This window comes from Hemiscyllium ocellatum, chromosome 17, assembly GCF_020745735.1.
Source record: "Hemiscyllium ocellatum isolate sHemOce1 chromosome 17, sHemOce1.pat.X.cur, whole genome shotgun sequence".
In the NCBI taxonomy this organism is placed as follows: Eukaryota; Metazoa; Chordata; class Chondrichthyes; order Orectolobiformes; family Hemiscylliidae; genus Hemiscyllium; species Hemiscyllium ocellatum.
In genome coordinates this window covers 39,969,174-39,982,435 of record NC_083417.1, presented here as the reverse complement: position 1 = coordinate 39,982,435, position 13,262 = coordinate 39,969,174, and the positions used below count along the sequence as shown (strand labels likewise).

The window sequence follows — 13,262 nt, the reverse complement described above, 5'->3', positions numbered from 1 at the left end:
AACCACATCAAACGCATACCTAGGTTAATGTTGGGACCTTTGCTGTTTGTAGTATCTATAAATGATTCCCACTTGAACGTGGGAGGGTTGGTGATTTAATTTGTGGGTGATAGGAAAATTAGTGGGTAGAGTACTGTATGTGGTTCTGGAATCCGCATTTAAGGAGGAATGTGATTACACTAGAGAAGGTGCAGAGGAGATTCATCAGGTTGTTGCTTGGGCTGGAGAGTTTTGGTTATGAAGTGAGATTGGATAAGTTGGAGTTCTTTTCCTTTTTAAGCAGCAGAAACTGAAGGAGGCACAGGCAGGATTTGAGATATTTTAAAATTGAGGCATGTAGACAAGTAGACTGGAATAAACATTTCCACTTGGAAGGATCAATGATCAGGTGGCATAGATTCAAGGTCAGGGCAGGAGATTTATAGGGGATGTAAGGAAAATTCTTTTCACTCAGATGATTGTGGGAATCTGAAGCTCATTGCCTGCAAGAGTGGTAGAGGCAGAAACCCTCAACACTCCCCTGCCTCCTATCATCCTCCATCCTTACTCTCCAGACCCCATTTCATTATGTGCCTTCTCTGCACATGCACAATGTGGACTTGAACATGAAGTTTTGACATGTGGACCTATGCACATGTTTCCAGATGTGTGTATGCACTATTACCTACAATTCTATGTATCCTCAGACAATGCAATATTTTATTTGTGACCCCGTGCTTTTCTAAAATCCAGTGGATGCAAACCTAAACTGTTTAGCCTCTCCTCACAGACAGCTTGCCTATTCCAGGTATTAGCCCCTCAAGCCCCTCTGAATTCTTGCAATGTTTTTTACATTTTTTCCTTGTGTAAAAAAAAATTCTGTACACAGTATTGCAGATATGGCATCATTTTATAAAATAACCTTTTATATTGTGTTTGCCTTGTGATAAATGATGCTCTGTCTAACGTTGTGTTTAGTGTGACTATACCACTAAGTAGGTGCAGCAACTGTTGACCATTTTCAGAATTTCTGCATGGTCACTGTTATGACATTTTTTTTCTAATTGTTGAATTGTACACAAACCTTTTACGATTCATGCACAAAGTACCCAAATCCTTCTGCAACTCTGAGCTCTCTATTTTCTCCCCATTCAGATAAATGGGGCCATTATAATGCCAGAATTGCTGCCAAGAGAAGTGCAGATGAGCCCAATAATGTTAACTGGCCGTAGTGCTGAGTTCCTGAATGTCAATAGTTGTTGCACCTACCTAGTGTGTTCACAATAAACACTACCTTAGACAAAATGTTTTTCTTCTGGCCGAAATGTGCAGTTTTATATTTTGCCATGTTGTGCCTCATTTGCAAGATCATTCTCATCTAGACCCACTCACCTATCAATATCCACTTGTAACCTCCTTGTGTTCTCTTTGCAACATACTTTCCGAATCTATTTTTGTTATCAAATTCATTTACCATATCTTTGGTCTGATTATTCAGATTATTTATATAAATATTGAGGTACAGACACTGATCCTTCTGTTTCACAAACACTACTCATTTCATTGTGCATATTCTTTTTCTGTTTAGTCAATCTTGTATTCATGCCTATATGTTGCCCCTATGCGGAATTTTTATCTTCTGCAATACTTTACACATGGCAATTTATCACAGAATCTCTGCAGTGCAGATAGAGGCCATTTGGCCCATCAGGTTTACACTGACCCTCCAAAGAACGACTCATCTCCATAACCCCATGTTACCATGGTTAATTCATTTAACCTACACATCCCAGGGCATTCCGGGTAAATGCAGTGTGCCTTGTCTACCTAACCTGCACATATTTGGGTTGAGAGAGGAAACTGGAGCACCCTTACAAATATTGGGAGAATAGTGCAGACTATGCTCAGACAGATGCCAAGGTTGGAATCTAATGTGGGTCCCTGGTGCTGAGAGGCAGAAATGCTAATCGCTGTCTTAAGATTCTGGCAGTCTATGCATTGTACATACACTATTGATAAAGGAGAACTAGTGAATGTTAGTACTTCAAAGAATTCAAATAAATTATGGTTATAGAGTCATAGAGGTATGCAGCATGGAAATTGACCCTTTGATCCAACTTGTCCATGCGATTGGATATTCCAAATTAATCTAATGTAGTCCCATGTGCCAGCATTTGATTCTTATCCTTCTTAACCCTGTCTATTTGTACACCCATCCAGATGCCTTTTCAATATTGTAATTCTACCTGCCTCCATCATTTCCTTTTGGCAGATCATTCCATACCTGCACCACCCTCTACATGAAAAGTTGTCTGTGGGTCCCTTTTTAAATCTTTCTCCTCTCTCCATAAACCTATGTTGTCTAGTTTTGGACTCCACTACCCTGGGGGGGAAAAAGCCTTGACTATTCACTCTCTATCCATGCCCCTCATGATTTTATAAACCTCTGTAAGGTCACCCCTCAGTATTCAGTGGAAATAGTCCTAGCCTATTCAACCTCTCCTTCTAGCTCAAATCCTCCAAGCCTGGCAACATTTTGTAAATTTTTTGTGCACACTTTCAAGTTTCACACCAACTTTCTTATCATAGGGAGACCAGAATTCAATGTAATATTCCAAAAGTGGCCTAACCAATGTTCTGTACAGCTGCAATATGACCTCCCAACCCCTATATTCCACGCACTGATTAGTAAAACCAAGTATACCAAACGTCACCTTTGTTATCCTGTCTACTGTGACTCCACTTTGAAGGAACTATGAAACTATACTCCAAGCAAGGTCTGTTTGTTCGGCAACACTCTCTCTTGGACCTCCCTATTAGGTGTAAACATGATTTTCCTTTCATCTGGTCCCCTCACCACCTGATTCCGGACAGAGCAGGCATGAGGAGCTGAATGGCCTACTTGTGGTCCCAATTTTTATGCTCATGTTGATTTCTTTTTGATCCTGATTTTTTCTATTCTATTCCTATAATTTCTTTATTTTTCTTTAACTTCTTTAACTTGTATCATCCTATACAATGTTCAGCTTACCAGCCTGTAGCTTCCTGCCTTGTGTCTTCCTCACTCCCATTTGACTGACAGAATGATTCCAATTCCTGCAGGTTTGTCACATTGCTCGAGCTTCAGGGAGTTCCTTTTTTTTTTGTTTCCAAAACCTGAAATGGTGCCTACAAGTGCTATGTGGAAGGGAATAGTTTTCTTGTGATCACCTGATTTAGAAAGAGATTTTGCACTTTGCACCCAAAGATTTTCAGACATGTCTAAATGCCGTAAAAATAATATGAAGTGAGGAAAATTGTTCCTGCAAAAAAAAAATTGTTCTGTCTTTTGCAAATGAAATCTCATCTCCATGAGATGAAAATTCTCTGTCTCAAAGGTTACTAGTGTGGCATTTTAAAATTATTTTGCTTTTTTTAAATCAGTTTCTCCTATCTAAATTTCCATGTCTTTTAAGTTTGAATTTTAATTGTAGCTCATTTAAATTGGTATTTGATGAAAATGTGGTCAAAGGCTCACTAAAAGCAGAGACTGTTATTTCAGTTTAAATTTAAATAGAACCATACTATCTTTATACCGTTTTTAAAATTCCTGATGAGTTTGGTGGATTGCGTATTAAGTTGAAGTGCTGTGGACCTATGTAGAAAAAGAAAAGCCATTTTTTCATTCAGTGAGGCACTGCAAGAAAAAATGTTTTTTATAAGTAATGATTGAGGGAAGAATATTATTCAAAACACTGGAGCAATTGTTTGATCTCCCAGAACAAGCAGACAGAATGAGACATTAACGTGAAACAAACTCTGAACATTCAGTGCTTCCAATCCTTGGTGTGTTAGCCGAGCTTATGACTTGAAAAGTCTGCATTTATGCTCAATCCCACAACACTTGACCAGAGAATACTCCAAACTGACTCTGCTTTTTTTTCTCTCTAGATTGTGTTAACTGGAATATTGGAGCAAGTTGTAAACTGCAGGGATGGTTTGGCTCAGGAGTATCTCATGGAATGTATTATTCAGGTAATTTTTTTTCTTTGATCTGTAGATATTTATGTAACAAATAACATTTCCTTTAATGAATCATTTGTGTGAGGACAGCTTGATGAAACTAATGAAGCACTATTCCTGAACGTTTAGCTATTGGCTTGCAATTGAGTATTACTTGCAAGGAAGTTCTGTTGAGGAAATGAGTGGAAACAGTATACTGTTTTCCTCCTCCTTTCACCCTCTAAAATTTGATATTTATTGTGAGGAGCAGTGCAGAGATGTGAATTTCTGAAGGTTAAGATCAAAATTTTCTTTGGCTATTGGAGATTGAATAAATTCACTGATACTATGTTGAGTTAGAGTTTGATAAATTGAGTTTATAATTAAGGTGGGCAGGCAGGAGGCATGTTTGAGATCCACTTTAGCCTGGATCTTTCTGAATGGTACAGCAGACAAGAAGGGCCAGAGGATAACCTATTGTCCCTGTGTCTGTTCCTCCATTGAATAAGGTTATTAAGCTCCTCACCTTAAACTTTCCTCTATACTTAGACATGTACTTTGTGCTGAAAGTACTTCCTTATAGTTGGGGTTAGTGCAGCCCCAACACAACTTTAAAAAAGTGAATTTAAATTGTACTTTGTTGTTCATTGGATAAGGTAGAAAAGTTTGATCATAAACTTGTTCTTAACATTCAAATACTCTGTTAACAGCATGATCAATGTACTGTTTTCGAGCAAGGTTGAGGTTATCTATCCATTTTGTTTGTGAATCCTGTTGAAAGGTGCTTCATAAACACTTTTTGGTCCTTAAACTTTGGAGATCACTGCCTAATATGGCATACAGACTAACAAATTTAGTGACATTGCATAGGATCTTAGTACATAATAATTTAGGAGCCCCACTTTATAAATCTATGTAAGATCTTCAGTAAAGTAGTTGTGTTTGTTGAAAATGCCATCACCTTGATGGTGTCAAAAGTATATGCTGCTTTTTAGTTAAAGGCTGCCATGCCTCATTGCCATCTGTTTATTTAAGACTAACCACAGGCATTAGGTTATGACTTTTCTTTTGTGTAAAAAAGGTAAAGAATCCACATTTAGAGATCTGGAAATACGCAAGCCTTTCAGTTCTTTAAGTAACAACTGCAATGTTTACTCACTTGGACTATCAATGCATTACATCTCTCTCAATTCGGATAACATCCTTCCATGCTGCTTTTAAAATGTGTAACCATTTTTAGGAGAACTTGCAAGTATTTCTTGTTTTGCAGGTGTTCCCTGATGAGTTTCATCTGCAAACGCTGAATCCATTCCTTCGCTCTTGTGCAGAGCTCCATCAAAGTGTTAATGTCAAAAACATCATCATTGCATTGATTGATCGGTAAGACTACTTGGATGAATTGGATTCTGTTAAATTTCTTTGCAGTTTCATTCAATAAATGATGGGATTTTACATTTTCCTCATTTGAATTGCTTTCAATGGTTATTTTGTAATTTTTAGGTTGGCTTTGTTTGCGCATCGTGAAGATGGCCCTGGAATCCCTGCTGATATAAAACTGTTTGATATCTTTTCTCAGCAAGTAGCTACAGTTATACAGGTGAAACTGACTTTATTGTTTTTTTAAAAAACTTTTTTCTTTGTCCATGGCTCTTTATTTATGAATTCACAGCTCATGTATGTTAGATGTTTTTGAAATTCAAGCATTTCCTAAGCTTAAGCTTAGTGGTTTGCTGTGCGCTGACAGAGCCTTATTTGCATAAAACCAGCTTGGCATTTGAACCTGGTGTGGGATGTACCTCAAGTCAATAAATTGATATTCCAGTAAAAATGTGAACACATTTAAGCTGGTGAAGTGCTTTTGAGAGATGTATGTTTTGACTGGAGATGAGTTGGTAACTGAATTTTGGAAAATTTTCAGCTGCAATTGAACATAATCATGTATATGGTATAGCTCTGTATTTAGTATCTATTTTTAATGTCATTTAGAGTTGGTTTAGGATTTTTGGGTTAGTGGCACATAGGTTCTCTGAAGTTAATTATTAACTCTTATTGCTTGGGTTGGCTTACAACTTAGCAAGGTAAACCTTTGTGCTTTAGGGTCTGTTAGAAATTTCTACACAAGTTCAACAACATAGATTTTTTTTCTCAGTTGTACATTATGAATTGTTCTTTGAAGTCCTTGTATGGAATTTGTCATATAGAGTAGTGCTTCTGAGACGGGAATGTAATGAAACTATATTACCTTAGAATAAGGAATTAGTGATTAGGCCCATACTGTAAGTGTTGTACGATAGCATTTGAAGGATTTATTTTGACCTGGGAACATTTAAGCTCAGGTCTATGGTAGCTCCAGGAAGAAATTATTAGCATTTCAAATTTGGAGCTAGTCACATGTGCCTTATGGATATTGGTGTTAAGAAAAGATTTTTTTGACTATTGTACAAGAAGTGCTTTTGGGTTCAGTACAATGGAGTTTTTAATTATAAACGCTGAAGTGTTTTGGTATTAATGCGATTATACTTTTACTGGGTGCTTAAAACTCTTTGAATTGTAAGTGGATGATTTAGTTTATTTATCTGCAATATCTGTTTTTATTGTGAGAATAAAATTTACCATGTTTGTCAGAGATCTCTAAAACTAAATACAGTATGATCTGTCAGTTTGATCTATCTCTGTTTCAGTTTTGAGATCTGACTTGTCTAGTACAACATTAGTTGGGAACGTAGTTTGTGTGAGGCTAAAGACATTGTACTAGCATCACATTTAACATGTAATCTGGACATTTCCTCCCTACTTTGTCTCCTGTTTTGCTTGCAAAATCGTTGAACATGTTGAAAGTGAAAGCAAGTGAAACAGGACATTTGGGATTTGTGAACTGGACAACCAATGGAGTATCTTCTGAACTATGAAATTTTGAGGATTTAGAAACAAATACAGGAAGGATGAGATAGTGAGTGAATAAACAGTGTGTTCAAAGAAACAAAATGAGAAAGGAACAAGACTGCATTGAGGGCAGGGCAAAGAAGAAACTGGGTGAATATATTAGAATTTGATATGTTTAAAAACCGAACAAAGGAATGTGATTTGGTATTTGAAATAGATAATTTTCGCTGCCTACTTATTAGCGGTTATTAACTCTTTGCATATCAAAAGGCAGATTTGCATTTGACTATCTGAATTGAATTTAATGAACAATTTATAGATAAATGCAAGAAATCCCACAAAAATCAGCTGATTTTATTGCTACTGGCAGAACTGTATAGATTGGACAGAAATGTTTTGGATATTTAAACCTCATCTTATTTCCTATGGATGATGTACCATTGTAATCATACATTGCTGTTAGGTGTGTTATTATTTTGGGAGCAAATTTGGGACTCTAAGTATATTGAGTTTGTGTTGAATTTTCTATCGTATAGCTGGAAAGTCTCATAATGGGTTGTCTGGTTTGATTACCTGCTTGCTGGCCTCTTGAGAAATTTTAGACATTAAGTTCTCTCCATAATTGTGGAGAGATTAATGTAGCTATCAATAACAACATAGTTGCTACCCATCCTGCTTCCCTGTTTGAGTAGTTTGTCACATTGACTGTGCCTGGAGTAGATTTGATTGAGAAAATTAAGCCAGTACAATTTTGCTTTTTGATTGCATGTTCTATTACATAAAATGCCAAGTAATAATTAATTTCTGCAAAAATGTTGTGTATTGTAGAGTATCCCATTACAGAAATGACAATACATGGAGATCATAATCCCAAGGATGAGGTCTACCAAGACCCAGAGATTTCAATGCTTAGCTCCACCAGTTTGTTTGCTTCACCTAGTGATTCGTAATTTCATCAAGTTTCACTTTGCAGTCTGTTTAACATTTCTACCTATCTTCCTTTTGTACTTAAAATCCTTAATCCTGATTTAATTCTCTGCCATTCTTTATAATCTGTTGTATTGTAAGACTTGCTTCTCATTTTTGTGTAGCTACGCTTTTTTTTAAGTGTGATGCTATTCGCAATGACCTTATTTAGCCATGGATGGTGTGTCCTCTCTTTAGAGTTACTCTTTTATCGTACAAATATGCTTATTTTGAACATTCTGAAACAGAACCTTAAATGTTTGCCACTTCTTCTCAATTCCTCTATCTTCTAGTCTAATTTTCCCAATTAACTCTAGCTCGGCTTTCATGCCCATATAGTTGCCCTTATTTGAGTTTAAAATACTAGTCTTCAATCCACTCTCCCTCTTCAAGCTTGATTTAAAATTCAATCTCATTATCATAGAATCATAGACCCTTCATGTCTAAGCAGGCCATTTGACCCAACACGTCCATACCGACTCTCTGAAAAAGCGTCCCACCCAAGCTTTCCGCTCAATGCCAGCTCTCCCATTCAGGCTGTTTCATCAACTCCCAATTCCTTCCTTCATGGCTGGCAGCCACACTTTGTCTTTTGGGCCCAAATCTCTCTGCCACTCATCTTTCCATTTCTATCCTCATTGAAGATGCTCTTTAAAATCGTCTTCTGAGTTATCTTTTAATTACCGATTATAATTGTTGCTGTTTTGACTTGGTGTCAGTTTTTGCCTTGTAATATATTAATGATAACTTGCATTGATACAGGATGTAGTGCAATTAATTTTGAATAAGTGAAACCAACAGCACTTGTGGATTTGCTGGGGGTTAACATCTTCTTTACTGTGAACTTCTGTTGCATAGTTGCATTGAGATGGAGAACATTTTCTTGCCATTAATGCTAACCATTACCAACTCTGGTGTAAGATGAACAAATGTCAAGTAAAATTCTTTTACCCTGATCTAACCTCAACATTGAATGTGCTTGTGTGGTATTTGTCTGAGCCGTATCTTTGCGTGCACATCCTGTGAAATAGTTTATTTTGCTGGTGATGGTTAATCTTGTGCCATATGTTTGGGAATTGTTTTAAAAGTGATATAGCCATACCTAATTCTATACCTTGATTCCACCAATTGTCTTGTTCACTGATAAAATAGGAAAAGAAATGTGATTGTTTAATCAATAGGAAGGCTAACGTTTTGTGATTTGAAGTAGTGTCTCAAGTTATTATTTTAAACTCACCTTTGTTTAACGTTCTGTAGTTCCTGTATTAGCAATCCTGGCAGTTAAGGATAAAGTCAATTTACTAAAAATTCTTCAAAGTAAGATTTGATAAAAAGACTTGTTTATCCTGGTTATATTTTCAGTCAAGACAAGATATGCCATCTGAAGATGTAGTATCTTTGCAAGTATCACTGATCAATCTGGCCATGAAGTGTTACCCTGAAAGGGTGGACTATGTTGATAAAGTGCTTGAAACAACTGTAGAGATCTTCAACAAGCTTAATCTTGAACAGTATGTACTTTTTTTCATTTTTAAAAATGCTTTTATCGCAAGTTAGGAATTGTTGTATCACAACTTTGTATTTTAAACTATGCTTGAGTTTTTTTAAATGTTCACTTCACTTTCAAAAGCTGTGGAAGAATTCATTAAGTTTTTTTTTCCTCCACTATATTTAGTATCGCTACTAGCAGTGCAGTTTCTAAAGAGTTAACTCGGCTTTTAAAGATTCCCATTGACACCTACAACAACATCCTGACTGTATTGAAGTTGAAACACTTCCATCCTTTGTTTGAATATTTTGACTATGAGTCACGCAAAAATATGAGCTGTTATATACTAAGCAATGCGCTTGAGTACAACACAGAGATAATTGGACAAGAACAGGTAAGATTTCATGCATGTACTCTGCAATCTTTAACAGGAACCACTTCATTTGCTATAGTAATTAAAATAATGACAACAGCAAATAATGCAAAAAAAACTTGAATTTTCTTTTTGGAAAGATGTACTTTTGAATATAACATTCTGGCCAGAAGTTTATGTAAGAAATTAACTGATGGAGATGTTGGTGTTATATTATATTTTGATACAATTAGGTGATAAATCTGGTTCTGTTGTGAACAAGGCTTTAAAAGTACAACTTTCCCAAAGCTGATTTGATATTTTTTTTGCAATGCAAATTGAATTGATGCTTCTGAACAGTCACTTGAAAGAAAAATGCTTGTGGCATATTTACCACACATCGTGTTCGTCATGGGTTTGGAAGGTGCTGTCTAAAAGAGCCTTGATTCATTTTGTCAGTGCATCGTGTAAACAGTATGCTCTACTGCTACTATCTGGTGAAGGGAATGACTGCCATAAGCAGTAGAAACTGAAATAGGCCATTCGACCTGTGAAGCCTGTGATAGGTTTAGGATTCAGTAGGCAATGGCTGATTCAACATTCTTCATGTCCACTTTCCTGCCCTTTCTCCAAAACCCTTGATTTACCTACTGGTCAAGAATCTATCTCCGCCCTAAACATTAAAATTCTGTCCCCACAACTCTGGCAAGCAGTTCCAAAGAAACTCAATTCTAAGAAGAAATTCTTTCTTGTCTCAGTCTTACATTGGTACCTCTTTTATTGTGAGACTATGCTGTTTGGCCCTAGTGTCTGCCATGAGGGGAAACATCCTCTCAACACTTAACCTGTTCAAGCCCATTAAGAACTCTGTATATTTCAATGAGATCACCCGTCATTCTTCTGAACTCTAGTGAGTCTCAACTTGTTTAGCCTTTGTTTGTAATATAATCCCTCCATATCAGGGATCATCCTAGTTAACCTTTCTCTAAACTGATCGATTCCAATGAAGGAGACCAGAATTGCTGACACAAATACCAGATATGGTTTCAGTATAAAGATTTCCATACTCTATAGTCTAAATCCATTTGAAATGAGGGCTAATATTTCATTAGTTGCTTTGATTCCCTGCAGCAAGTGTGTGGTAGCTTTGTGTTTCATGCACAAGTATCTCCAAGTTACTTTTGCGGTTTTTTTGTTCATTTAAATAATGCTCTGTTCTCTTCTGAAACAAACAACTAACATGTTTTCCCCATATTCAAATCCATTTGCTGACTTTTTGCCCACTTAACCTATCAACGTGTTTGCATCCCTCCTACAACCTGTTTTTTCACCTTTTTTTGCTGTCTGCAAATTTAGCTACGTTACATCTGCTTCCTGTCTCCAAGTCATTAATATATATCGTGGAACCCCACTGAACATTGCCAGCCCGGGAAAGAACCCCTTTTTCCCCCGTTCTGTTTCCTGCTCAATTCTGTATCCATGCCAATATACTCCCTGCAATGCCATGAGCTCTTAGTTTATGACAACTTTTTGTGAGGTACCTTCTTGGTACCTTTGTGGATGTGGTGCTCATTTAAATAGGCTGCTTCGTTTTTGATTGTGTCAAGCTTCTTGAGTTTTGTTGGAGCTGCACTCACCCAGGCAAGTGGGAGTATTCCATCACACACCTGATGTGTGCCTTATAGATAGTGGACAGGCTTTGGGGAGTCAGGAGGTGAGTTACTACAGGAGTTCTAAATGTTAATCTGTTCTTGGAGCTACAGTATTTACATCACTTGTTCAGTTTGTGGTCAAAGGTAGCCCCCAGTATATTGATGGAGGATTCACAATCATAATGCCTGAATAAGAAGAGGCAATGGGTATATTCTCTCCTGTTGAAGATGGTAATTGGTTGGTAGTTGTATAACATTCTTTATTGGCAGAGGAATTGAGTTCCGGAGTCCTGAGGTCATGTTGCAGTTGTATAAGACTCTGGTGAGGCCTCATCTGGAGTATTGTGTGCAGTTTTGGTCGCCATACTATAGGAAGGATGTGGAAGCTTTAGAACGAGTGCAGAGGAGGTTTACCAGGATGTTGCCTGGAATGGTAGGAAAATCTTATGAGGAAAGGCTGAGGCACTTGGGGCTGTTCTCATTGGAGAAGAGAAGGTTTAGGGGAGATCTGATAGAAGTGTATAAGATGATTAGGGGTTTAGATAGGGTAGATACTAAGAACCTTTTACCGCTAATGGAGTCAGGTGTTACTAGGGGACATAGCTTTAAATTAAGGGGTGGTAGGTATAGGACAGATGTTAGGGGTAGATTCTTCACACAGCGGGTTGAGTGTTCATGGAATGCCCTGCCCGTATCAGTGGTGAACTCTCCTTCTTTATGGTCATTTAAGCAGGCATTGGATAGGCATTTGGAAGTTATTGGGCTAGTATAGGTTAGGTAGGATTCGGTCGGCGCAACATCGAGGGCCGAAGGGCCTGTACTGCGCTGTATCCTTCTTTGTTCTATGTTCTATTCATGTTACTTTGCTGTTTTATCAGTCCAAACCTGGATATTATCCAGGTCTTGGTGCATTTGGGCATAGACTGTTTCAGTATCTGAAGAGTCTTGTTATGTTTTTTGAGAGAAGGGGAAAATGATGTTTCTCAGTGGTATTTTGGATCATCTGGCCACAAAAATATGATGGATGCTGGAAATACGTGGGTCTCACAGCATTTGTGGATGCAAAGACAGAGTTAATGTTTCAAATCGATCAAGTTACGTCAGTATGCAGATGTTTGATCCAAGTTCTTGCGGAATTGAGTGTTTTGGCCAATCAGTTTGCATATTAATTGAGACTTTGTAGAATTGTGCTGTTTTCATAGATGCCATTTTCCTTATACAGGTTGATGCAATACTAAACCTGGTGTCGACATTAATTCAGGATCAACCAGATCAGCCAGCAGAAGATCCTGACCCAGAAGATTTTGCTGAAGAACAAAGCCTTGTTGGTCGATTTATTCATTTATTTCAATCTGAAGATCCTGACCAACAGTATCTGGTATGTTAACTTGATGGCTTTAGGTGGTGCTCCTTTTTCTTTTTTATAAATAAATGAAAGATTTTGGCTATTGGTGTAAGTCATTTACGACAAATATTTTCCTTCCACTTATTTATCAATAAATGCATTTTTTAAATTTTCTTCACATGACTTTTTCTTTGCTAGGAGTTCTAAGTTCTGACTAACCAATTTTAATACTAGTATTTGGTGCTTGAGCTATGAGATTTGCTGTTCTAGTGTAACTAGGTAGTTTGGAGATTGTTTGATCACATTGATTTTATGGATTTGTTGTTAGGACTTTTATAATATGTAATTTGTAATCTTGAACGGAGTTAATATTTATATGCATAAAAATAATGATAGAGAGCAGCTTCTCTGTGTCTTGTTTAAAAACGTTCCACCAGTCACTCAATTATGTAAAATGAGAGCAAACCTTCTCCAAGGGAAGTCCCAAATGGCAGTGTTATGAAAACTTGTGTGGCTAAACTTGGCAATTTATAGAAATGCAAAATATCTAGCCTTAGGAACAAAATTTATTTATAGCAACTTGCTTCTGTCTCTTGGACTGCTTGAATCAAAGCC

At 37.1% G+C, this 13,262-nt stretch overlaps 1 protein-coding gene across 1 annotated transcript in view; it reads left to right on the top strand.

Moving 5' to 3' along the window:
• vps35 (VPS35 retromer complex component) overlaps positions 1–13,262 on the top strand; it is a 57,792-nt gene that overhangs the window by 28,618 nt on the left and 15,912 nt on the right. The window contains exons 7-12 of the mRNA XM_060838101.1: positions 3,910–3,993; positions 5,231–5,340; positions 5,461–5,557; positions 9,172–9,320; positions 9,485–9,692; positions 12,525–12,680. Coding sequence (XP_060694084.1) covers positions 3,910–3,993; positions 5,231–5,340; positions 5,461–5,557; positions 9,172–9,320; positions 9,485–9,692; positions 12,525–12,680 — 804 coding nt within the window. The remainder of the gene's footprint in view (positions 1–3,909; positions 3,994–5,230; positions 5,341–5,460; positions 5,558–9,171; positions 9,321–9,484; positions 9,693–12,524; positions 12,681–13,262) is intronic.